This window comes from Mobula hypostoma, chromosome 3, assembly GCF_963921235.1.
Source record: "Mobula hypostoma chromosome 3, sMobHyp1.1, whole genome shotgun sequence".
Classification (NCBI taxonomy): Eukaryota; Metazoa; Chordata; class Chondrichthyes; order Myliobatiformes; family Myliobatidae; genus Mobula; species Mobula hypostoma.
Window position 1 is genome coordinate 117,698,493 of NC_086099.1, and position 25,718 is coordinate 117,724,210.

Genomic DNA, 25,718 nt, shown 5'->3' on the forward strand with positions numbered 1-25,718 from the left:
TATTGAATATGTTGATTACTCTTCAACAATTAAGGAAATTTGCTACTGTAGAAGCAACTTCATCAAATGCCAGACCCATTAACAGGAAGAGAATGGTTTTTGGACATCACAGACTCCCTTGCACCATCCTCTACTTGGCTAAATATTACAATGAGCCACTTTGTCAGAGTAACAGCAACCACCAAAGGTTGTACATAATGATTTGACATTAATTCAGCAGTTGTAATTTCAATTTGAATCTCAGAATTTCTTAATTTATGCACACCTCATTGTTTTCAGCTATTTCCTTTAGGTTTTCATTTTCTTTCATTAGTTCATCTACACTTTTTTGTAGATCTTCTGTTTTATGTACCAATATCACCACACTATCCTGCAAAAAAAAACCATGTTCTTAAAATATGTTGCCTTAAGTAAAATAACAATATAGGCAATATTTTACTTTTTTGCCCATCCTACTGGAAGTTTGGGGCATTAATCTTTAATATGATACTCAAAATACCATGATATATTCACAATTACTTTACTGCTTATAGTACCTAGGTTACCAATTTCCACAATGTTTTCATCTTTGCAAGGTCTGTCTCTGGCCTTTTTCTAATTCTCTACTTTTCCTTCTCAAGAGACAGGTTGGTAAGTAGCATCTATTACAAGCCTACAGACTCTTGCCCTACACTCTTTAAGGACTCCTTCTTATTTTGCTAGCTCTGTTAAAATTGCTCCACAGTTTCGACATCAGTTTGCTTGTTTTCCTTGCTCTACTGCAGAACACAAGTGCAGTGGCAGCCAGTAACCTATTAATGGTAGGAGTTGTAGCTACTGGTGCAATCACTGAAATGAAATTGAATTCACTAACTTTGACCACATCTGTAATGTTCCTAAATGATTTTCAGCATAGTGATCCTCGGGCTTTATTCTAGGCATTAATTTTGATTACATCCTCCCACTGCTGATTATTTATGTCTCAAAATTCCGAGCCTCTTCAGTTGTGAGGAACATCTTTCAATCATATCAACAATAGCAATCCAGTTCATCATTACCATCACTTTTGTTGGATTCCAACCCATTTCCCAAATCAGTAGAATGTCTTTTACCACTAATTGCAAGCACACAACACCTTCCCTCTAGGTAACAGAATGAGTACCAGCTGGTTTTAATTAGTGCAAGCCACATAAAAAGGCTCCTGCTAGGGCAATAACCATGCAATTAATACAGGCTGTACTTTTTATGCCATAATAGTAAGATTGAGCATCAACTTTAAGTGCATCCTCCAGAGTTAAAGTGGAATGAATTTGTTATATATTTCAGTATTATCAAATTTCTATCAAAGACACAGGGAGATTGACATATCATGTGGTCAGTCTATAGTCTAATTCCACTCTCATGTATTTCCAGAAGGGAGCAGAGGATTCAGAAAACACATGGTGAAAAATCTTGAAAACAGAATTGAAAACACAATTTTCAATTTCATGAGATTAATATCCAAACATGACTATATTTTTTATTATCTACCCATTATGAACAATATTTTTACTGAAACAATCAAATTTTGTCCTCTTCAATTAGAAAAAGATGTGAGTTGTCTCATGCTTGCATGCATACAGCAACTACTTATCCTAATTCTCTTTTGGGAGGTGAGTATTTGTTATATTAGTATAATTACCAATGCCTTGAACTAAAGTAGCAAAGGCAGTAAAGTTTGAAACTTAATAAGTATGGTCACTTCTATGTTAGTTTGTGCTGTTTAATAGTCAATACAACATTAACTTTAGCAAGATATTTAACTTTCCAATTATTTTCTCAGTTGATGAATTCGTGTATTTTTCTTCAGGTGACACACAGCAATCAAGCATTTCTTAACAATACCCTTTTATGTTTTTCACATCTCAATACTTTAGTCTAATCAGTTCCTACTTTCACTTTAGTCTATGAACAAATATATACTAAATATTCCAGCATTTCAAATTCTTGGTGTGTAATGACACAGAAATACAAACTGACTTGTAAGTCATTTCGTGTTTTCTTTTCCATTTCCAATTCTTCAAAATACTTTCTGCTTTCTAACTTTTCATTTGCTAGTTCTTCCTCTAATTTTTCTTTACTTTTTGATTTGTTTTCCTATTAAAAAAACACATCAGATTTACAATGGATATACATTTAATTTGAAAATCAAGAACTTGGATTGCAAAATTATAGATTTGTTATATACTATATGTGCAAACATAAAATAATTTTAAAGATTACCAAAGCCTCTGTGAGTTGGTTAATCTTCAATTCATTTTCAATTTTAAGTTGTTCCAATTCTCCTGCAAAAGTTCAACAGTTTTAATTGCAATTCACTATCAAATATTCAAAAACTTTCACGTTAAGAAAAACAATTTAACAATATTTATATACCTTTAATTTTTGCCTTGGTTTTTCTTTTCCATTGAGATGAAAGTAAGAAATTAAATTGGATACAAGCTTCTCAGTTGATGCATTGGGAGGAGAAACATTTTTGCATCTTCGATTAACACATTATATTGTGAATTCTCGCTTCCATCTTGTGGTGATATTGGATTCACTGTCCACAAAGTTCTCAACTCAAAAGAAGATTTTAAGCCCCATCTGATATAGATATCTATGGATACTCTTACCGTAGGGAGGTCATACTGTATCCACCTGCGCTTTCCTTGTCTAGCTCCAAATACTCACTGTTTGAGTGGTAGGTATCCCTCTCTATCAATGGGGAGATACTTCCAGCTAACCAAGTAGTTTAAACGCAGTTTATTTTAAGTGATACAGGTTAAGTCTAGACAAATAATTCTTAACAAATGAATAGAATATGTTGACACTATTCGCATAGGGTGTTTTCCAGTTACCTTTCGTTGGTCCAAAGTAATTCACAAATGGACTAAAAGCTTCCGGCGACAGAGATCCCCGACACATAAAATTAATCCCGTGAGGCCTAACTTATTGAGTACACAAATATCCCAACTATTGACTGATCATGCTTGATGTGTTAATAACCCCATTTCTTGTGTTTGGCTAATGCAGGAAAGGGGGCTTATGGTCACTTCACTTTGCAAACCACATGCTGTGTGCTCTGTAACTCTGCTGTTTGCAAAACTATGCTTTTAACCTCAAATTGACTATTGCTTGTACTTTGTAATTTGCATTAAGAACTGAAGACTGATTCTTGTTTACGAATGAAACTGAATAAGGAATATTTGTTAGAAACTTAATTTTGTCACAAAGAACTCTGAGCCTTTGGAAAGGTCATGCTGCTCTACTAGAAAGCTGAGGTTAGCAATAAGTCATCCAAGCTCTGGAAAGAGACTATCCATCACACCATCTATAATTAAATATGAGAAATTTTGTAGATGCTGGAAATCCAAAGCAACACACACACAATGCTGCAGGAACTCAGCATACATGGAAATAAACAAACAGTCACCGTTTCGGGCCAAGACCCTTCTTCAGGACTGGAAAGGAAGGGGGAAGATTCCAGAATAAAAAGGTGGGGGACGGGCAGGAGGATAGCTAGAAAGATGATAGGTGAAATTAGGTGAGTAGGAAAGGTAAAGGACTGGAGAGGAAGGAATCTGAGAGGAGAGTGAACCACAGAAGAAAGACAAAGAGGAAGGGTACCATGGGGAGGTGAGAAGACATGAGGCCAAAGTGGGGAATAGAAAAAGAGGGGATGGGGAGGGAAAAATTTTTACTGGAAGGAGAAACAATACCCATGCCACCTGGTTGGAGGTTACCCAGATGAAATATAAAGTGTTGCTCCTCTACCCTGAGAGTGGCCTTTTCATGGCACAAGAGGAGGTCAAGGACTGACATGTTGGGGTGGGAATGGGAATTAAAATGTTTGGACACCAGGAAGTTCTACTTTTAGTGGATGGAGTGGGTGCTCAATGAAGTGGTCGCCCAATTTACAAAGATAGAGAAGACCGCATCGGGTGTACTAGACACAATAGACAACCCCAGCAGTTTCGCAGGTGAAGTGCTGCCTCACCTAGAAGGACTGTTTGGGGCCTTGAATGGAGGTGAGGGAGGAGCTGAATGGGCAGATATCGTACTTTGGCCATTTGCAGGGAAAAGTGCCAGGAGGGAGGTTAGTAGGGAAGGACAAATGGACAAGGGAATCACGGAGTGAGTGATCCCTGTGGAAAGCAGAGAGGTGGGGGGGGGGTGGTGGGAGGATGTTTCGTGGTAGGATCGCTTTGGAGGTGGTGGAAGTTTGTGGAGAATAATGTATTGGATGTGGAGGCTTATAGGGTGGTAGGTAAGGACAAGAGGAACTCTGTCACTGTTAAGGTGGCGGGAAGATGGGGTGAGTGCAGATGTTCAGAAAATGGAGGAGACGTGAGTGAGGGCAGCATCAATGGTAGAGGCAAGGAAACCCTGTTACTTAATTATGGAGGACATTTCTGGTCACGTCTAACCAATCTAATAAGAGTTTTTAAGGAACTTACCAGGAAAGGTGATGAAGAAAAAGATAGTAAATGTCTCCATGGACATTAGGAAGGCTTCCTGAAACACTTCCAGTGCCTGGGGGGGGGGGGGGGAGGGGAGCAGTGAGGCGCAGCACCCAAGCTGGAATCGGAACTGCCCCCTACTGTTCGCTCAACAGAAGACAAGCCATATTGTGTTCGACTGAAGATTGCTGCAACATTCATGGATTCAGTGTCTTGGACGATTTTTTTTGTGTGACTGTATATTACAGATATCTTGTATGTGCTTGCTCTCCTATATGTGCTATATGTGCCTTGTGCTGTGTATAACTGTTGGTACTGTGTTTGCACCTTGGTCCTAGAGTAACACAGTTTCATTTGGCTGTATTCATGGGTATTCACGTATGGTTGAATGACAATTAAACTTGAACTTCAGCTTGACAAGATCCCATATTGGAAGTTGGTCAGGAAAGTTCAGTCACTTGGCATTCAAGATGAGGCAGTAAATTGGATTCAGCTTTGGCTTCATGGGAGAAGTCAGAGAATTGCAGTAGATGGTTGCTTCTCTGACTGGAGGCCTATGTCTTGTGGTGTGTTGCAGGGATTGGTGTTGCATCCATTATTATTTATCTATATCAACATCTGTACAACAATGTGGTACATTGGATTGGCAAATTTGCGAATGACATGGTGGCATAGAGCACAGTGAGGAAGATTATCAAAGCTTGCAGGGGGATCTAGACCAGCTAGAAGAAACAGATTGAAAAATGGCAGATACAATTTAATGCAGACAAGTGTGAAGTGTTGCACTGGGAGGACAAACCAGGGTAGGATTTACAGAATGAACTGTAGGACACTGAGGAATGTGGTATTACAGAGGAATCTGGGAATATAGGTCCATAATTCCTTGAATATGGCATTATGAAATGTTTAAGGGGAACTTCACTCAGAAGCTGGTGAAAGTATGGAATGAGCTGCCAGAGGAAGTAGTGGATGCTGGTTCGATTTCAACACTTAATAAGAGTGTGGATAAGTAAATTGATGGGAGGCATATGGAGGTCTCTAGTCCAAGTACAGCATGATGGACTAGGCAGAATAGTTCAATACAGACTAGATAGGCTATTTGTATTTCCACATTTTGTCATCTTTTGCACACAGGTTGTTTGTCAGTCTTTGATTAGGTATAGTTTTCATAAATTCTCTTTAATTTATTTATTTTCCTGTAAATTCCTGCAAGAAAATACCATATACGTACTTTAATAATAAATTTACTTTGACTTTGGAAAAGGTTTGAGAGGCATATGGGCCAAAGGGCCTGTTTCTGATCTACATAACCTATGACTCCATAACAAAGTTAGCCAGTGCAAGGGGATCTACCATCTGCAGACTCCAAATCACACACCATCCTATTGTGGATATTTATAGCTTTTCATCATCACTGGGTTTAGAACTTGGCATCCTGGGAATACCTAGATCGGAGGGAATGCAGCTCACCACATCCCTCTCATAGGCATTAAGGGATGGGCAATAAATGCTGATCTTGCTGGCAATGTCCAGTTCTCAAAAAATAAGTTCAGGTAAAAAAGTACATCATTCATTTATAATAACAGAAAATGCTGGAAGAACTCAGCAGACTACTTAATGATTGTGTTATATATGGTTCTGTATCTTAAACTCTCCCTTCTTTCAAGGATGATGTGCTGCCATATGAATGTGGGTTTTGTGTGACTGATGAATTGTATGTAATATCTGCAAACCTTACTACAGTAGGAAAAGGGGGAACTTGACAAAATGAGTAGATGGGTTGAAACATTCCTGTACACTTTATCTTCAACATATTACCGTTCTTAAGTACTCAATTCATACTCAGCCCATAATGCAGACTACTACTCACTTCAGATTTAATTTTTCTGCTACATTTTGAATATGTATATCTACTTTGGCTGTTGTCCAAAGAACAAGATTTCTTTCAATGACAAAGTGTTTCAGTATCATCAACACGTTATGCAGAAAGAGACTAGAAGTGGTCAGCAGTTTTGAAGGGAACTATTGGTATTCAAATGTTCACAGTGAATGATATTTCAAAAACTTTGAAGACTTTGGATTAAGTTAGGACTACTGTAGATGTGTCCAGATAGGCCAGTAAGAGTTTCAGATCAGGCGTGAGCTTACTATAGAAATAAATGGCTTCAAAAAATGAGTAGCTAGAAGTTAATTGTACTGATAACCAACAATAATTGTTGATTGTCTTGGTGTGGATATTATCAGCAGATTCCATAATAACATAGCACACAACATTGTAACTACTTCCTTACTGAAGTGTAAGTAGTAAAGAAGCCTCCTTAAATATGCTCAAGTAGATATACCTTTCTGCATTGCATAATTCCTGAACTATCAATGGATATCAATGGATGTTCCTCTCTTAGCTTTGGAATTGAAAATACGCTTCTAAATACAAAGGTCATTGAAAAGTTCAACGGAATGTCCCTGGTGAGTATTACACTTTGGTGCAGAAATTAACCTATTATCCAGGAATACAGTTCAGCTTTGTGATAGCTTAAGTTAGAAGTTGAAACAAACCAATTCAGAAAATATAATATCAATTCTACAATTGAAGCTTTATTTGAAAGAAAAAAATTTTAGTAATATGAAGATCTAACTTAAATATAAATTTTTTTTCAACATTTCCTGTAGACCTCCTTGTATCTTTTTTCCATACAGGTGTTCAGTGAATCTGAAACTTTCTAATGCAGCAAAACTATAATAGTATTGTAATTAATTAATATATTGGTTAGGATGTACAATGATGCCAGGAAATTCATAAAGAGCTGCTTCCAAGTTTTGTTTCACTAGTTCTTTGTACATTTCAGTCCTGAGATTTAGCATTCCACCTGTATGAATCCTATGTGCTGCTCACAAGTACAATCCTAATTTTAACTATATTCACCTGCCTGAAAGTTACCATGTGCTGCAGTAAACACCTCACTTTCAATCAGTCCAGTTGCTGGTTTGATGTGATGACTAGAAATGAGTCTGGGAGATTGGAAAGTTGTAGGGCAGAAATGTCAAGTTGCGAACAGGAGAACATATTGGGTATTAGGAGTTGAATGGAGGAAAGGAAATGGCAGGTTTCTGGGAAATGGAAAAATGGCGAATCGAGGATTGTAGTAGCTTATCATCTAGTAATGAAGGCAGTAGACAGGATTTAAATAAAAGAAGAAAGGGAGGGGTTAGGGTACTGCTGAGTTTTCAGTGTGGACTTGTTTCTGATATCAATCCAATTAGATTAACTAATGATTTGAAAGTAAGTGCTGAGAAATATGCGGGAGCAAGACCTTCAAGAGGTGGGGCACTCTTAGTGTTTTGTAAAGATAGTAAGCAATGTGAGAAAGCTTTAGGGTTAAAGGTTGTGGGGAAAAAAGAAAGTAACACCAAGGAACAACAATGGCCTTGGGGAGTAATCACAGGAGTACCTCTAGATGTATCCATGGACCAAGTTAAAAAATAACTTAGTTGGGGAAAAGTTCTAGACACTAAACATTTAAAAGAGTTTTGTGGTGGAGCAAGAACAGACAGCTTATCAGTATTGATTAAATTTGATGGAAGAAAGTTGCCAGATAGTTAAGTTAGGCTATGCAAGTTATATGGTTCTAATCTATATGCTGCCCCTTCTGAGATGTTTTCAAGTGCCAGAAGTTTGGTCATACAGCAGCTGTGTGTAAGAGTAAAAAGAAGTGTGGTAGATGTGGTGTAGAACATGATTATGGTAATTGTGGAGAAGGCATTAGGCCAAAATGTAGCAGTTGTGCTCTGCTTATGCAGGGTGTTCTGTATATAAGAAAGCTGTGGAAGTGCAATGTGTTCAGGTAGATATGTGTAGATATGCAGAGGCTCTTCAAGGAGTACAGAAGACAAGGGTGTATGGGGTGTACGGGGTGTCAGGGAGGGGTAGCACCTCTGGTGGGGGAACCTGTTGCGTCCTTTTCCTGGTCATCCTGGTCATCCACTGCACCTAGTCCCATCTCCAGCCGTCTCGACTCTGTCTTGTCACTGGATCCAGATGGAAATTGGGAACGGAGAGTGAGGCTGACACTGCGCAACTCTCCCTCACTTAAATCCAAATCACACACTAGTCTTGACACCATCATAATGGTGTCGAGGTCTTCATTGATGTTGACGATGGATGAACACAGAAGACATTGTCAATGGGCCTCTTTAACAGATTACAGTAAGTGTATAAACGTGTATGTGGGTAGTGAGTAGTGGCTCTATATGTCACTACCACAGGGCGTGACGACCCTGCCTTATGAGTTCTAGGCTCAGCTGGATCCGGTTGACAGTACCTGGTATGGGCCCCTATCCAGGGTTACGGATCGCGCTGCCTTGTGGGTATCTTCGGGAGAAGAGAAGACCAAGGAGTAAACCCTACACCAATCCGGAGTGGAGCCCCCAACGTAGTTGGATGACGTTATCATGTCACCTCCCGGCAGCTCCTGCAGCCAAGCTGATGCCAAATGTACTGCTTCGCATTCCTTTGGACAACATCCGCGAGGCCGAGAGGGGGATCTTGATGTCTGGGCAGCCCAGGATCTCCAAATCCATCGCCCAGGTCTGCGCCCCCACCAGGCGCATCCATTGTCTACTTAGAAAGACGGAGCCAACATAAAGTGTATGATTTTATAACAAAGGGTTCGTTGATTGTTGAGAAACTAAAATTTGTTACTTTCAAGGTAGGTGTGGTAAATTGTACAGCACAAACTAAAAGCAGAATGGAAAAAAAATTAAAATTATTTTAAAAGATGCAGAAGAAAACATCTAGAGATAAAAGACAACTCTAGAAGTTATTAATGATGTTTTATACAGAGGGATAAATAATATTCCAACTTCAGGAGGGTTGTTAATGTGTTTCATTCTTTTTCATTTTTTTTCTTTAGTTTTCTTGTTCACAATGGAATGCTAGATGGATGTTAGCTAATGATCAAGGGATGCTAGTGCTCATAGTACTATGTGAGGTTGTAGGGACACAAATGTGAAAGGGATGGTGAAGGTGACTTTCTGGAAGAAAAATATTTGGTGTGCTTAACTGATGTTCAATAGGTGGCGGTAATGCACCTTATGTTGGACTGCCAACCACCATTAAACCTTACTAAAAGAATGTGTGCTAAATTTACCACAATTAGAATCTCAATTAAATTTCCATCAAACAGAATATAGAGTATATTAGCTGCAATGCCAGCTAGTTAACAGAGCAATTGTAGAATCTTTAGGAAACAATTGTTCTGATAGCTAGACTTGTAGTATTTGAGGCGTTACAAATATAGTGGATTCTGGTTAATTGAGCCATCAGTTAATCAAGGCAGCCACTTATTTGGAACAACTCTTAAAGAACAAACACTAATCAAGAAAATAGCTGGGATTCTCTTTGTTTATTTGGGATACTGCTTAATTGAGACAAGAGACTGTTGCCAGACAGTTTCTAACTAGCATCAGTTGTTTGCATTTGTGTGGCCATTAGACACAATACTGTGCTTCGAATGAACAGTTTTTAAAGTCAGTTGCATGTTTGAATTGAAAAAGCAGTGATTTTTGTCACTGATAGTTGATGGAAAATGAGCAGCGAGGCACTCAGAACTGTTTTGCTCACTGCGGTTTCCAGCATTGAGGCTTGGAGATACCAGAAAACGTCAGGAATAAAAATGAAATAATTTCACTACTTCAGTAAGTTTAGTACTACGAAGAATTTGAAGGTATTGACAATCATCTTGAATGTTATTATGAAATGAAGATTTGGAGGATGCAATTGTCAAAAGCATTGTATGAAGGCAGTCCATTAGCTGCATTTGGTGTATGCACTGATTTTGTTCATTTACAGTCAATTAAAAGAACATGGCAGCATTAATTGTATGAATTCCTCCATCAATACTATTTGGAAATAATTTCCAGTTTTATAGTCCTGTAATAGTATTGATAGTGTTTTAATTTTTGTATTTCATTTAAATCATAATTTGTTACTCAGTTAAACAGTAGTTTGTCTTTTTTTAAAAAACACCTTTTTAAACTACTACTACTAATACTACTATGTCAACTCAGGCCTAGGGGGCCGGCATTGTGCCAGGCTGTTTAACTATTTCCATGAAACTTCGGCTAATTGTGGCAGCAGTTTAATTGGGCCAAACTGTACTGGGCCCGATGTGTCCCAATTAACCAGAATAAACTATTTTCAATCCAGCCAACAAAAAAAAATTATAATTACCTAGTATTGCAATCCTTTTTTCCAATTCTAAAGAAGAAATCTGTAAAGTTTCTTGGACCTGCTCTAATCTGGTTTTTAAAAAAAACATGAATTTACAGTTAGAATTATTTTCAAACCAAACTTTGACCCCACACTTAAGATTACCTATTTTTTGACAGAGACAATGTTAAACAAAGCATCTATCAAATATTAAACAATGACAATTAGTTGAAAATATATTAACATTGGTGTTGGTTTATGCAAGTCTATCCAGTCAGCAAAATACATTTATGGTACATTCTATTTTGTATCTTATACATATAGAGAATAAATACCAAGCATTTTATAATCAATTTTGTTACCTTTGTTGTTCTGTTCTGAATGACTCTTCCAAATTTTTTACTGTATTTTTAAGTTCATCAATTGCTGATACACTATTTGATTTAGCCTTTTCAAATTCTTCAATTTTGCTTTCCTTTTCTTTTGTTATCTGAATGATGACTTCCTTTGCACTTTCTAATTCTTCTTTAACATACTTTTGAGAAGTCTAAGTAAACAAAGAATTAATAGGTCAAATAAGAAATGATTTTCATATTTTTGCAATTATATATAATTCAGAATTTCATACAACAATGAGTTCCTCTAGGAATCTATTCTGCAGCACCTTGAGAAAATTTTGCTAAAATTACCGAGCTGGTCTCTAAACAACATGTATTGTGATGCATCAAAATGGAATAATTTAGCCAGAGTTGATCCAGATGGCAAATATTACACCTTATGTTCAGTGATGGTTTAGATATAAGCAGGGGGTGGATAAACAAATATAATGTAATGCAGGAGTTTTTCATTGATCAGTCAATGACAGTGAGGTGACTAGTGTCTGTATGAATGAGAATAAATATCAGAGGTATGATGGACAATCTGAACCTGGCACTGAAGTTCAAGAGGCACGTAGTGGGAACCTAAAAACTGATATGCATCAAAAAGGACAATGACTGGTATATAATTAAGCATGCCAAGAACTATCCTGTCATAGGACTACTTTGGCAAATCTCTGCTGTACCTGAAACTCAAGGCCAGACCTGCCATTGTCCTTTTTCTTTCAAGAAGCAGGGATTAGTGCCTTATATTGAAGGACTAAATGACAATAGGAAAATAGTGAAGATGAGCCTGAACTAACTGCAGAGTCAGTAGTTCAGCCCTAATCAGAAGAGGGGAAAAGGGCTAGGACTAATTGAGCAACCAAGGGATCTAGGTTCTTGCCTATTGGGATAAGAATAATTGTGTGTGGAAGATGTCAGAGGTATCAGGAATTGCAGAGTAAAAATTTATGCCTATCAGAAAGTTAGGGGAGGGGAGAAATTGAGGTGAGAAGTAATATCTGAGAATAATTAAGACTGAGAGAAATAATGATGTAAATGGTGGTAATCTCACATATATTGGATTAAATAAAATATTTTCTTTGATGGGAGTTCAGTCAGACCATTTCAATCTGCTCTCCATTTGCAATCTCTGCTGCACTCTGACTCTTTGACCATGCGCTCACCAAGACTTGCTACCACAACCACGTATCCCTCATGGGAAATCTCTATTACCATATTGTTCCACATGGCTTCCAGCTCTATTTCCAGGCCTCCTAGTTATGTTCAACAAGGATTCCAGGGGCTTGTATTTGATTAACTGCTTCTCCCACGAGATACTATACGGCACCCTCACCGCCACTTGGAGATACTTGCAGGTCCGGTCTTTTTCTCTGTCACAGCTCCGGTCCTCACTCTCCACCACTTCCCACAGACCTCTCTGACACTTCATCCTCTGCCAGATCAATGCTTTCAACCACAACTTTTTCTCCTTCCTTCTGTCCAGGAAGCATTGTAAGATCAGCCATCTCCAAACCAGAGTCTTTGCCACCTCCTGTTCAGACCTTGCCTTCCTTTAGGCCACGACCCTGCTACCACCTAGCTCTTGTTCTGACCCTACTCAGGCAACCTCCTTTAGTTCTGGTTCTGATGGCCCTGGCCGTCTCCAGACCATGCCTCCAATTCCAGTTCCGACAGTCCTAGCCACCTTCACACCATGAATCCTGCCGTCTCCAGCTCTGGTTCCAACTTCAGCTGCTTCTGTCTCCAGGCTGAGACCTTCCTCGTTGGCACTGGGTCCCTCGGCTCCTCTTCTCCCACTACTCCCCACCATCCTGAGTTTCTCAGGCTCCCCTCTACCCCTAATCCCCTCTTCATTCCTCTGGGTCCTTATCTTCATCCTACCTCATTTTACCTGGATACTTTAACCTTACCTTCTCTGCTGACCCCTCCAACTCTCTACCCCACTTCTGACCCTAGCTCTAATCCCCACTTCACCATCCTTTCCAACCTCAAGTTCAAGTTCAGTTTATTGTCATTTAACCATACACATGTATACTGCCAAACAAAACAATGTTCCTTTGGACCGAGGTGCACAACACAGTACATATAACTCACTCACACAACACAAAGTGATATTACACAGATAAAGTAACAAATAATAATAAGGTACATTTGCAACACAGGTTTAAAAAGTAAACAGAGTAAGGCTACTGTGCACTTCATACATGATCAGACCTGGGGGGTGTAGTCTTACGACTTGGGGGAAGAAGCTGTTCTTGTACTAATGCTATTAATGCTATGGTACTTCCTGCCGGTGGTGGTGATGGGGGGGGGTGTTATAAGGATGGGAGAGCATATGCAGTGCTCTGAATAAATATCCCTGAGTGGAAGAGAGACGTTGATGATCCTCTCAATCCGCTCAGCAATCCTTTGTAGGGACCTTTCCCTCCTTGAGGTGGAATAAACTGTCCTCAGCAGGGCCTTACTTTTGTCCCCCTTCCATCATCTCCCTCTCTGAGCCTACTACTTTAGCAAGGATTTCCCACCCTGTAACGACAACCCCTTCTCCTGTCTTCAACACTCCTCTGGTTTTTGGACACTTTACTCTGGTCTTCTGCCCTCTAGATCTTTTATCTCTAACTGCCAAAAAGACATCAACCATTATGACTTCAGTATTCCTCTCTCCTACGCTCCAAACATACTGACCTCTAGTCTCTCCACACCAATCCCAACCTCACCATCAAACCCACAGATAAAGGGGAGCTGTTGTAGTCAGGCAGACAGTCCTCTGCCTTGCAAAGGTCAAGCAGCAATTCGCCTTTTAGATGCCCCTTGTAAAGGACCCCACTAAGGAGTATAAGGCCATTATCTGCTGCACTTATCACCAACCTTAACCTCTCCTATCCACTGCAGCCAACCTCAGTTTGTTTTTACTTCCTATTCAGGATCCAAAAGCCTGACTGTCCAAATAGGCCCATCGTTTCACCTGTTCCTGCCCCAATAAATTCATGTGCACATACCTCGACTCCATTTTGTCCCCTTGGTTCAATCCCTTCCCACTTACATCCATAAAACTTCTCATGCTCGCAATCATTTCTATCACTTTGAGTTCCCTGCTCCTGATTGCCTCATTGTCGCTATACATGTCCAATCCCTTTACATTTCTATCCCCCATCAGAAAGGCCTAAAGCGCTCTGCTTCTTCTAGACAACAGACTGAATAAGTTAAATTGTTGAGGGTGAGGTCCAGATGCGTTCTCCCTCTGGCAGCACTGGTCCTCACCCTCAATAATTTCTCTTTCAGCTCCTCCCATTTTCTCCAAACCCAAAGTGTAGCCTTGGGCACCCACTGCTTTTTCACTGGCTACTTGGAACAGTTCATGTTCCAAACCAATGCTGGTTATGCTCCGAACTCCTCCTGTACTATATTGACAACTGCATTGGTGCTGCTTCATGCACCCATGTTGAGCTCGTGAATTTCATCAACTTTGCCTCCAACTTCCACCTGCCCTCAAATTTACAGTCCATCTCTGACACTCTCTCCCTTTTCTCAATCTCTCTGTCTCCATCTTTAGAGGCAGACTGTCTACTGATATCTTTTATAAACCTACTGATTCTCATATCTATCTTGACTATACCTCTTCGGAACCTGTCACTTTCAAGAATGCTAACTTTTCTTTGCTGTACTTCTGTCTCCCAGGCACCTATTCGCGAGGTGAGGCTTTCCATTCCAGAATATCTGATATGAGAAGTCCTTCTTTAAAGAACAGGATTTCCCTTCCTCTATCGATGTTGCCCTTATCTGCATTTCCTCCATTTCTGGACTTCCACACTCACCTCATCTTCCTACCACCAATCATTGCTCCCCACTGATCTCCCTCTCAGCATTTATCCCTGCAAGCTGGACAAGTGCTACACCTCTCCTACACCTCCTTCCTTGCCTCCATTTAGGGCTCCTGAGAGCCCTTCCAGGTGAGCTGACACTTTGTGACTCTGTTGGGATCATCTACTATATCGGATGCTCCTGGCACATCAGTGAGACACTATGTAAAAAGGGGGATGCTTTGTTGAGAACCTTTGCTCCATCCACCCCAAGACGTGAAATCTTCTGGTGGGCATTCATTTTAATTCTATGTCCCATTCCCATTTTGACATGTCAGTCCATGGCCTCCTCTACTATCACAATGAGGCCACTTTCAATGAGCAACACCTCGCATTCTGCTTTGTGGCCTCCAACCTGATGGTATGAACATCAATTTCTCTTAACTTCCAGTAAATTTTACTCCCTCCCCTTCTATTTTTCCATTCCCCATTCTGACTCCTCTCTTGCCCCTTTTCTTATCCTCCTCCTTCTCTATTATGCTCCATTTTTCTCTTTATCAGAATCCTCCTTCTACAACTCTTTACCTTTTCTGCCTATCACCTTCCAGCTTCTCACTTCATTCCATCTCTCCCCCACCCACCTTTCTCCTCATCTAGTTTCCACCTATCGCCCTCCAGCATATAGTCCTTCCCCTTCATCCATCTTCTTATGCTAGCTTCTACCTTCATTCTTTCCAGTGTTGAAGAATCTCAGCCTGAAACATTGACTACTTATTCCCCTCCATAGATGCTACCCAACCCGCTGAGTTCCTCCATCATTGTGTGTTGTTAAATAAAATTTGTTAATATATCTTCAAAGTAACTATGAAAATTGAATATTGACTCACAGATAACCCCTGTGTTATATTGTTGTAATAGGGAATATAAGGCTAGATGGAAGGAAATAGAATTTGGATTAGTTGACAGTTTTCCTCTACAGGCCTCAATAGCTGACAAAGGATTGATGGCCCGATTGGAAAAATTTAAAAACAGTTGGATAAATCTTACATTAAAAGTATGGCAGAAGGTGGTTAATTCATGTGGAATTAATAACATGTTAAAACTCTTCAGATGGTGTGCATATGATACCGAATTCCTTCCCAACAGAGGAGATAAAAGATGTGATCTATGGATAAAGAAAGGTCTTACAACCTACCTCTCATTTATAGATAAAAGAGTATTACAAAGTTTCCAAATCCTGCAGGACAAACGTGGCCTAGAACACAATGACTTTTTTAGGTACCTTCAAGTACGAAACTATGTTAACCAGAGTTGTAGATATACAGACCTATCAACAGTAGAATTAGAATTTTTCAAGATCCTGAATTCAGCTTGCAGTTCAATACCTAGTAAATCAGTTTCTCGATTATATAATGCACTCTCCCATGCTAAAAATGTAAACACATTGTATATTAAAGAGAAGTGGGAGAAAGAAGCGGGGTTGGTACTTTCAGAGGAGGCTTGGGGGAAAATCTGCAGCTTTCAATGGTCCTCGACTAATTCTTTGACTTGGAGAGAACATTGTTGGAAAAATATTATAAGATACTTCAGGACCCCATAGCAGGAAAAATATAAAGATAAATATAAATATAAAGTGACGTGCTGGAGAAGGTGCGGCTCCAAGGAGGCAAATCATTTTCATATTTTCTGGGATTGCCCTAAATTAAGTACATATTGGGAATGTATTCATAGAACATTAGTTAAGGTACTTAGGTCCCAGATACCTCTGAACTTTGAGACGCTCTAATTGGGGCATGTACTGTTTCTTGAACAGAAGGAAGATATAAAGTTGCTGCAGGCCCTCTTAGCGGCAAGTAAGAAATCAAACACTAGAAAGTGGCTAAATCCAATACCACCTACATTAGAAGATTGGCACGCAATTATCTCGGAAATATTTAAAATGGAAAAGTTGACTTACTCCCTGAGAATTCAAAAAGAAAAATTTTATCAAATCTGGAATAAATGGATTGAATATATAACCCCAATGCGAGCAGACTTTAGATGACTCTCCTAACGATTTATACTGCTCTTCTCATCAACACAGTAATATTGCTAACGTAAGCACCCCTAGTCTAAATGTTTACTGTTTTTTGTTTTCTTTTGGAAAATAGAGAATTAATACAAGTAAAGGAAAAGATTTGGGAAAGGGATAAAAAATGATAAAATTAGGTAAATAAGTACATAGGGATTGGATAATTATGTCTGGGGGCAGGAGCAAGCATGAACAAATTAGGATATAAACACCTACAATGGTTGTTACATAGGCTTACATACAACATTTTGGACCAGTGGAAATGGTCCAGAAGAGATGTATGGAAACTATTATTACTATTTTTCTTAACAACTAATACCATTACTTAGCCTAATAGATCAGAATTACCACTGTACATAATTACCTATTTACGTGTCTAATTTCCTTTTATATCATCTCAATGTGTACTTAAGAATGTATAAATAATTATAGTTTTATACATATAAAAAATAAAAAAGGTTATATGTGTGAAAAAAGTACGATACTTGTGAATTCCTTATCCAAATAAAAATAAAATTTAAAAAATAAAAAAAAAGAAAATTGAATATTGTTAAAGGCCATTACATTTATCATGTTCCTCTAAACTAAAAATTATTCCAGAAGAACATTCTAAAGTTAGCTCTTATCAAATCAGCAAATAGAAATAGTTAATAAGCTCAGCTTTAAAGAGGAACATCTGGATTCTTCCCTGTGTAGATTCATTCGATCTTAGAAGCATCTTTTAGAATTCAGACATTTTCCCTCTTACATAACAAAGACTTGTGGGCAATCTCCCTGTTTCCAAGGGCGTAATTCATACCTCCATTTTGTTCAGTAAGTCCTTTGTTTTTTCTAATTCTGTTGTCAAATTTTGTTCTTTGGCATGTAACTCCAGAAGGTTTTCATTGAGATGTCCTTTTAAAACAATTTAATAAATGAAAAAAGAATGAAAACTATAGTAATATAAAAATACATTTCTAAATATTTTCCACAAGTACTGAATATGTATTAAAACATATCATATTGTCCATTCCACCATAATTCCTCTTGTTACTCAACAATGAGTAGGAAATACTTGCCAATAAAATATACAAATTATGGCATAACCACATGTATTTGTAACATCCTTGGGAATCCTATTAAAGTGAAACCATATAGCATTAATGTAAAACATTTACTTTGATTACTTTTATTTAAAATAATAAAAATATATATTAACACAAGGGTGATTGATCCAAATTAAGAATTTAAGAGAAACAATCTTCCTTCAAGTTCTAAGCATATATGTTGTGATGGAATTCATTCTGGTATGAATGACTAGAAAAGCTGGCATCTGGAGAATAGTTGCGATGGTCAGATGCTCAGCTTCATCCGACACTTTAAATTTCTTTATCATTTTTACTTATGGTAAATTACTTGTGCTTGCAATGTATTTAAGTCAAATAGGTAAGTTTCTTGTATATCTCAAACCCCAGGATCAAATGTCTAATTTGTTTTCTTAATATTAGATTTAATTTTATCTTGCCTAAAATGAAGACTTCTTGTCAGTGTGTTTTATGCATCATACCTTGACACAAAATTCAACTTGTAGCTATTTTGTTTTGAGTTAATAAGAATGAAGCAATAGTGCAACAAATTAAAAACAAGCAAAGTAAGGATGTAAACAGTGAATTGTGAACAATCATAGAACATAGAACAGTACAGCACAGTACAGGACCTTCGGCCCACAATCCTGTGCCAATCGTTAAACCCTGCCTCCTATATAACCCCCCCCACCTTAAATTCCTCCAGATACCTATCTAGTAGTCTCTTAAATTTCACCAGTGCATCTGCCTCCACCACTGACTCAGGCAGTGCATTCCACGCACCAACCACTCTCTGAGTAAAAAACCTTCCTCTAATATCCCCCTTGAACTTCCCACCCCTTACCTTAAAGCCATGTCCTCTTGTATTGAGCAGTGGCACCTTGAGGAAGAGGCGCTGGCCTCAACACGGAGAAACTGCTTATATGGCAGAAAATTTCACCTTTATGATTTCCATAGTACTCCTTACCAGCATTTGCAAACATTTTACAAAAGGGTCTTGCTACACCAGCCAGAGCACGAACAGAAATTGGAAGCCAAAGGAGGACAGGTTAATTCAGCTTGTATCTCTAGAGTTGAACTCCTCTAAGCACGATAAATAACATATGGTGGTAATATAGAGAGCTTAGCTATGAAAGAGATGTGTGAATTTTCCAAATATGTGGCAACAATAATGAGAAATGTTATCCCTTGTTTCGATACTTGGGCAATGATAGGTCTTGCAATTCACATAGATCTCCAGATTCTTAAGAGGAAAAGTGTTATTTATGAATTCAAACAATTCTGGAATCCCACAACCTACATGCACCTGATGTTCTTTACTCAAAGCAAAAGAGATGATCACTTTTCCTTTAGCAGTGATCTCCATAATGAAATTCTAAGAACTGTAATGTATAAAGATGATAAGGTGTCACTTCCTAGGGTAACCTTAAGGTTAGGAAGATCAGAGTCAGTTCTCCTTAGCTCCACAGGCAGAACAGCTCAGGCAGAGAGACATATCTGGAGATTTGGCTCCAGTATATCACACATCTTTATTGCCATTGAGTGACAAAATCACTTTAGGAGGAAGAGGACTGTGACGAGTCCTGTATACATTCTGCGAAAAGAAGTTGCGGTGGTAGAGGAGTACAAGTACTTGGGTGTTTACCTTGACAACACTCTTGACAGGAAAACTAACACCAACACTGTTTACAGAAGGGAATGAGCAGGCTCTATTTTCTAAGGAAGCTGAGATCCTTCAATGTGTGGGGATGTTGGAGATCTTTTACCAGTCTGTTTCAGCGAGTGAAGTCTTCTTTGTGGGTTTATGCTGGGGGAGCAGCATCAATGCTGGTGATGCAAAAAGACTAAATAAACTCATCAAAAAGGCTGGATTTGTCCTTGGCTACAACCCGGACACTTTTGAGTTAGTGATGGAGAGGAGGTCACTAAACAAACTATTATCCGTCATGGACAAATCAGGCACATCCTCTCCATGACCTATTGAATAAGCAGTGGAGCACCCTTTTGAATAGGTACATTCAGCGCCACTGTCACAAGGATCGTTACAGAAAATCTTTCCTACCAAATGCAATAAGCATATACAAAAGTTCATCTCTGTGCAACAGGAGAACATACTTCATAGTACAATCTGCTTATTTCACAAATTGTTATTGCACAGTTTTGCACATTGGTAAATTATTGTGTATATTATTATTCTGTACTTTAGTATTAGGTAATAGTATTTATTTATTTTTGCTTAATGTGTTCTTAAATGTTGCTGCTATAATGAAATAATTTCCCACTCAGGATCAATAAAGCACTTACTATAATTATTATTATATCTATTAGAAAAAGCTCCTAGGAGATCTGAAGGATGTCTCGGAGAAATGACCAGTTCTGATACAGAGAGAAACAAAGAGAAAATTACCCAAATTTCAACAATTTGATTTTGATTCTGGAAGCCTGTAACATGTTCTTTTGGAAGATGAAGTGCTATTCCTCAGATTTGCATTGGGCTTTGTTGTAATAGTGCATGAGGCAAGGACAGATCAGCTTGGGAGTTAAATGGATAATTAAACTGCAGTCAACCAGAAGTTCACGATCACTGCTGTGCTCTGCAATCACCCAATCTGCATTTAGCTTCTCCAGTGTAGAGGACACCACTCCAATTTATCTGTCAGTGGCTCTTTTGTTAGTTATCATAGAACAGCAAAATAATAACTCCCATGAATTCTAAACAACAGGCTTGGTCTGGATTTCATACAGAATGCATACAAAAATTTATTTTAGATTGATCAAAATAAGTAACATTGCTTACTCGTTGCTTCCTCTAGCTGATCACATTTGATTTTGGACTCCTGCAGACTAATCCATGTTTCATGAAGCTCAGTGTCTTTTTGTTTATACTGCTGCTGGAACTGCAGTACCTTGAAATGAACAGTTTAACCATAATCAATACACAAATAAATCTGGAAAAAGCAAGTGTGGCTAAGCTAAGATTGTTTTAAGATTTATTTGAATATATATCCTCTCCTTGTATTTTCTATAAAGCATAATTTAAGTACTGTTCTTGTGGAGCTTTACCAGTAAGAGTATTTGAAGAATATTTGCACATCATACAAACATCTCAGAGGCAACTCACAGAAATATTTTGCAGCTTTTGCTGCTGCTACCAGGCAGAAGGATTGTTTATTGACTACAGTCCTCATCAAGTACATTTCCAAAACTTCTCGACCTGGGACTTAACAGCTATTTGCAGCCGGGTTATTGACTTGCTGACAAAAAGACAGTAAGTATAGGCAGCAACACTTCCACTTCCACCATATTTTCCTCCACTCTGGTGTCCTCAAAGGCTGTAACCACAGCCCCCTCTTTCATTCCCTGTATACTTATGATTGTATAGTCATTTCCTGCTCTAACTCCATCTCCAGGTTTGCAGAAGACACCACCATAGTGGACCACATCTGCTGTCTGGATGAGGCTTTTACTTCCAAAACTACTGAGGTGCCCCCTTCTTCAAAGAAAAGGAATTCCCTTCCTCCACCATCAATGCTGCCCCAAACTGTATTTCTTCCACTTTATACAACGTCTGCCCTCACCCCATCCTCCCACTGCTACACTAGGGCTAGGGTTCCATATGTCATCACCTACCACCCCATGAGCCTCTGTGTCCAGCACATAGTTTCTGTAACAATGGGATCCCACCACCAAGCACAGCTTTCCCTCCAACCAACTTTCCACAGGGATCTTTCTCTACGTGACTCCCCGTCCACTCAGTCCCACCTTACTGATTTCCCTTGTGGTACTTACCATTGCAAGTGGAACAAGTGCCATACCTGCACCTACACTTTCTCCCTCATTACCACTCAGGGCTCCAAATAGTCCTTCCAAGTGAAGCAACACTTTACTTGTGAGTCTGTTGGGGTCATCTACTGTATTTGGTGCTCCCAGTGTGGCCTCCTGTATATCGATGAAACCTGACATAGACTGGGAGACCATTTCGCTAAGCAGAAAAAGTGCGATCTCCTGTTAGCAACACATTTCTATACTACTTCCCATTCCTATTCCAACATGTCAATCCATGGCCTCCTCTACTGCTGCGATGAAGCCACACTCAGTTTGGAGGAGCGGCACCTTATATTCTGTCTGTATCGCCTCCAAGCTGATGGCATGAACATTGATTTCTTGAACTTCCAGTAATTGTCTTCCTCCTTTACCATTTCCCATTCTAATTTCCCTCTCTCACGTTACCTCCTTACCTGGCTATCACCTCCGTCTTGTGCTCCTCCTCTTTCCCTTTCTTCCATGGTCTTCTCTCCTCTCCTATCAGGTCTCCCCTTCTGCAGCCCTTTATCTCTTTCACCAATCAACTTCCCGGGTCCTTACTTGAACCCTTCCCCTCTCCCGGTTTCACCTATTACCTACCATCTTGTATTCTTCCTCCCCTCCCCCAACCTTCTTACTCTGACTTCTCTTTCTTTTTAGTCCCGACGAGGGGTCTCGGCTTGAAAGATCAACTGCTAACTCTTCCATAAATGCTGCTCATTCTGCTGAGTTGTTCCAGCATTTTGTGTGTGTTGTGCTTTGGATTTCCAGAATCTGCAAATTTTCTGTATTTGTGAACCTACTAACCGATGCATTTTTGATGTGTGGGAGGAAACTGGAGCACCCAGAGGAAACCCAAGAGGTTATAGTCATAAATTATCCAACTGACACCCATCAATTACGTCCTGTTCCATTTGTGGAAGATCTGTAACATTGGCCACATTAGACATCTCAAAACTCCCAAGACCAGGAAGGAAGCAAGTCATCCTTGATTCCAAGTAACTATGAACAGAATGGGCAAGTATGGCTTAAGGTTTTAATACTAGTCCAAGTGCTTATTTTCTAGTTTAATCAAGTTCAGGTTTAATTATCATTTAACCATAAATGAATACCCATGAGTAAAGTCAAACAAAACTGCATTCCTCTGGGGCCAAGGTGCAAAACACAGTACCAATAGGCATACACAGCATAAAGCACATATAGCACATATAAAATAGCAGTAAACATGCAGTTATACAGAAAAATATACAGCCCAAGTTCCTGAGTGATATGTATTGTAAATTGATTGTGCATGGTTGCTGTCAGGAAGAACAAACAATTCTCAACAGCTTGTAGACAAACATTACGCACAAATGTACAGAGCACTCAATCTACTTTGTCTACTGTTGAGCAAAAACTGAAGGGCAGCACCGATGTGAGGGGCCAATCCATCATGGATGCCATGCCACACTGCCTCCAGCATCTCCTCTCCTGGACTGCTTCAATAGGTAGGACTGCAGCATGAAGGGTTGTCCTCTCTATAACTGAGGCCACGCAGTTCCTCTACCATCAGCCTTGTCACTAAACCAGTGAACAGGACTTGCAGTATTTTACATTACCAATGTCCAACAGTATCCTCTGATCGCAAGCAAAACATCCAAGACAATCACTCACTGTTAGGCTACACACTGGTTTCGCCTTCCAACTCTGATGCCTTTCTGCAGCAGGTAGCAACACTATCTGCACCAAGTCCAGCACCTCCAGCTCTTCTGCCAATGAGAAACTCACTAATGGGGTAGATCCGTAACACCTGAAGTTCTTAATGTTTCGTGATTGTAAAAAATAAATTTAAAAAAAGACAAAAACACCTTTGGTTGGCCCTGGAGAGGCTGCTGTGTCTGAGCATGCCGCCATCTTACCATCACAGCCAACCAATCAGAGGCTAAAGATTTTCATGTGTTGATCTCTAGGGATGAAGAGGAAGAGGAGGAGGAGGTGGAAGAAGAAGTGAAAAATGCAAAGTTTAGTTTTGGGTGCAACATTTTGTTTGTATAGCCCAAAATAGCCTAATGGGAGAAATAGAAAAGTATCAAAATTTTGCTGAAATTTAAAGAGAATCTCTGTGCAAGTGGCCATTGAAACAGACAAGAATTAGCTCTACACAAAGGCTCAAGTAAATTTTAACCAAATTAATTTAAAGCTGACAAAAATAAAAGTGGAAAAAAAGTACCTGGAGAAAATATGAAAACAGAATCTACAATATGGTAATACAAAATAAATTCTCTAGACAAGTGACACAGTAAAGCACTATTACACTCAGTCTGTATTACCAGTGAAAAAATTAGTGCAGAAGGAAATAGTTGAAATCAGAGCTGATTCATACAATCCCACTTTTGCATACATTGTGGCTCGATCTCATTGCTTAACACTGCATCTTATTGCACTGGAGCTCACCTGGATATAATAACAAGATGCAGTGTACAATTTAACTTTTCAGAGCTTTGTCATCTTGTCATGGTGGAGAGGCTTGAGTTCCTGAGATCCCAAGAGCGATGCTGGGATCACCCACGGTGGTAAAGTCAAGTGAGAGGTTCCAGACAAAGAGTGATCCAACCAAGACCCCAACAGCACAGCTGGTGGAAGATGATGACACATCACAATGGCAATGAAGGGGGAGGAAGGCTATAGCAGTGAAGGGTCCCCAGTCATCTTGGATGCCACGCTCCTAGACCTTAACCCCAATCTGTCAGGGACCGTGTGGTGACTGCCTATGCATCAGTCTCCCCATATTAAATAAAGCCACACACGGGCATTCTCCATTAAGGGAATAACCCCTTTGGTGAACATCATACTCAACTTCAGTGATCACACTACTACAATTGGAAGCTTTCAACTCTCATTATAAAGCAACTTATTACAAGATGAGCTGCGATTTATTATTACTCACTACAGAATAGACATAATCTGCTTCATAAGTTTGACCACCAAAGTGGTATATAATTCAAAAGTCAAGATAAATTTCCAGAAATGTACTGTGGAGGTCATTCTGACTGGCTGCATCAATGCCCAGTATGAATGCTTCAATGCACAGGATTGAAAAAAAGGTGCAGAGGGTTGTCGACTCAGCCAGCTCCATCATGGACACTAGCCTCCTCACAACTAACGACATCTCAAAGGGCAGTTCCTTAAGAAGGTAGCATCGTCATTAAAGACCTTCACCATCCAGGACATGCCCTCTTCTCATTATACCATGAGGAAGGAGGTACAGAAGCCTAAGGATGCACACCCAATGTTTTAGGAACAGCTCCTTTGCCTCGACTATCAGATTTCTGAACAGACTATAAATCATGAACATTGCCTCACTATCTTACTCTTGTTTTGCACTATTTATTTATTTTTATATTTTTCTTAGCGTAACTGATAATTTTTTTATCAATTGCATGATATTGCTACTGCAAAACAACAGATTTCATGATGTCAGTTATAATAAATCTGATTCTGAAGGAATCATTGGGGATCATTTCATTGAGTATTATGCATAGTGGGGTAAAGATGTTTCCATACAGACTATCAGATGTGAAAGTAGCACATAATTTTTTCGAAACTTTTCACTTTTAAACTCATTGAATGCAGGACTTTGCAAAATAAAATTCTACAAAATGGTTTGCTGATATTAAAAAATGAAATGCTAAAACATGAAAAGTAGAAAATGTAAACTTGAAAGAAATAAATTAAAAATGAAGTATATAAAAGCACTGGATAATTTAACATAAAATCAAACAATCCTAAATTAACATCAATGTTCAATGATAAACAAATGTCTGAAGACCAGGAAGAGTACCCATTTTTGGTGGACCCAATATCATAAGCTAATATAACTTCATAATTTATGCTGCTTTAATGGATGACCACATGCACTCAGAAAAGTTGGTCAGATATTAGTGAAATT

General features: G+C 39.0%; 1 protein-coding gene across 1 annotated transcript in view; it reads right to left on the bottom strand.

The window, feature by feature from the left end:
* Window positions 1–25,718, bottom strand: part of sycp1 (synaptonemal complex protein 1) — a 230,083-nt gene that overhangs the window by 95,709 nt on the left and 108,656 nt on the right. The window contains exons 9-15 of the mRNA XM_063042478.1: window positions 20,784–20,892; window positions 17,722–17,816; window positions 11,031–11,215; window positions 10,690–10,757; window positions 2,242–2,303; window positions 1,999–2,115; window positions 266–370 (exon numbers count right to left, since the gene is read on the bottom strand). Of these exons, the coding sequence (XP_062898548.1) occupies window positions 266–370; window positions 1,999–2,115; window positions 2,242–2,303; window positions 10,690–10,757; window positions 11,031–11,215; window positions 17,722–17,816; window positions 20,784–20,892 (741 nt within the window). The remainder of the gene's footprint in view (window positions 1–265; window positions 371–1,998; window positions 2,116–2,241; window positions 2,304–10,689; window positions 10,758–11,030; window positions 11,216–17,721; window positions 17,817–20,783; window positions 20,893–25,718) is intronic.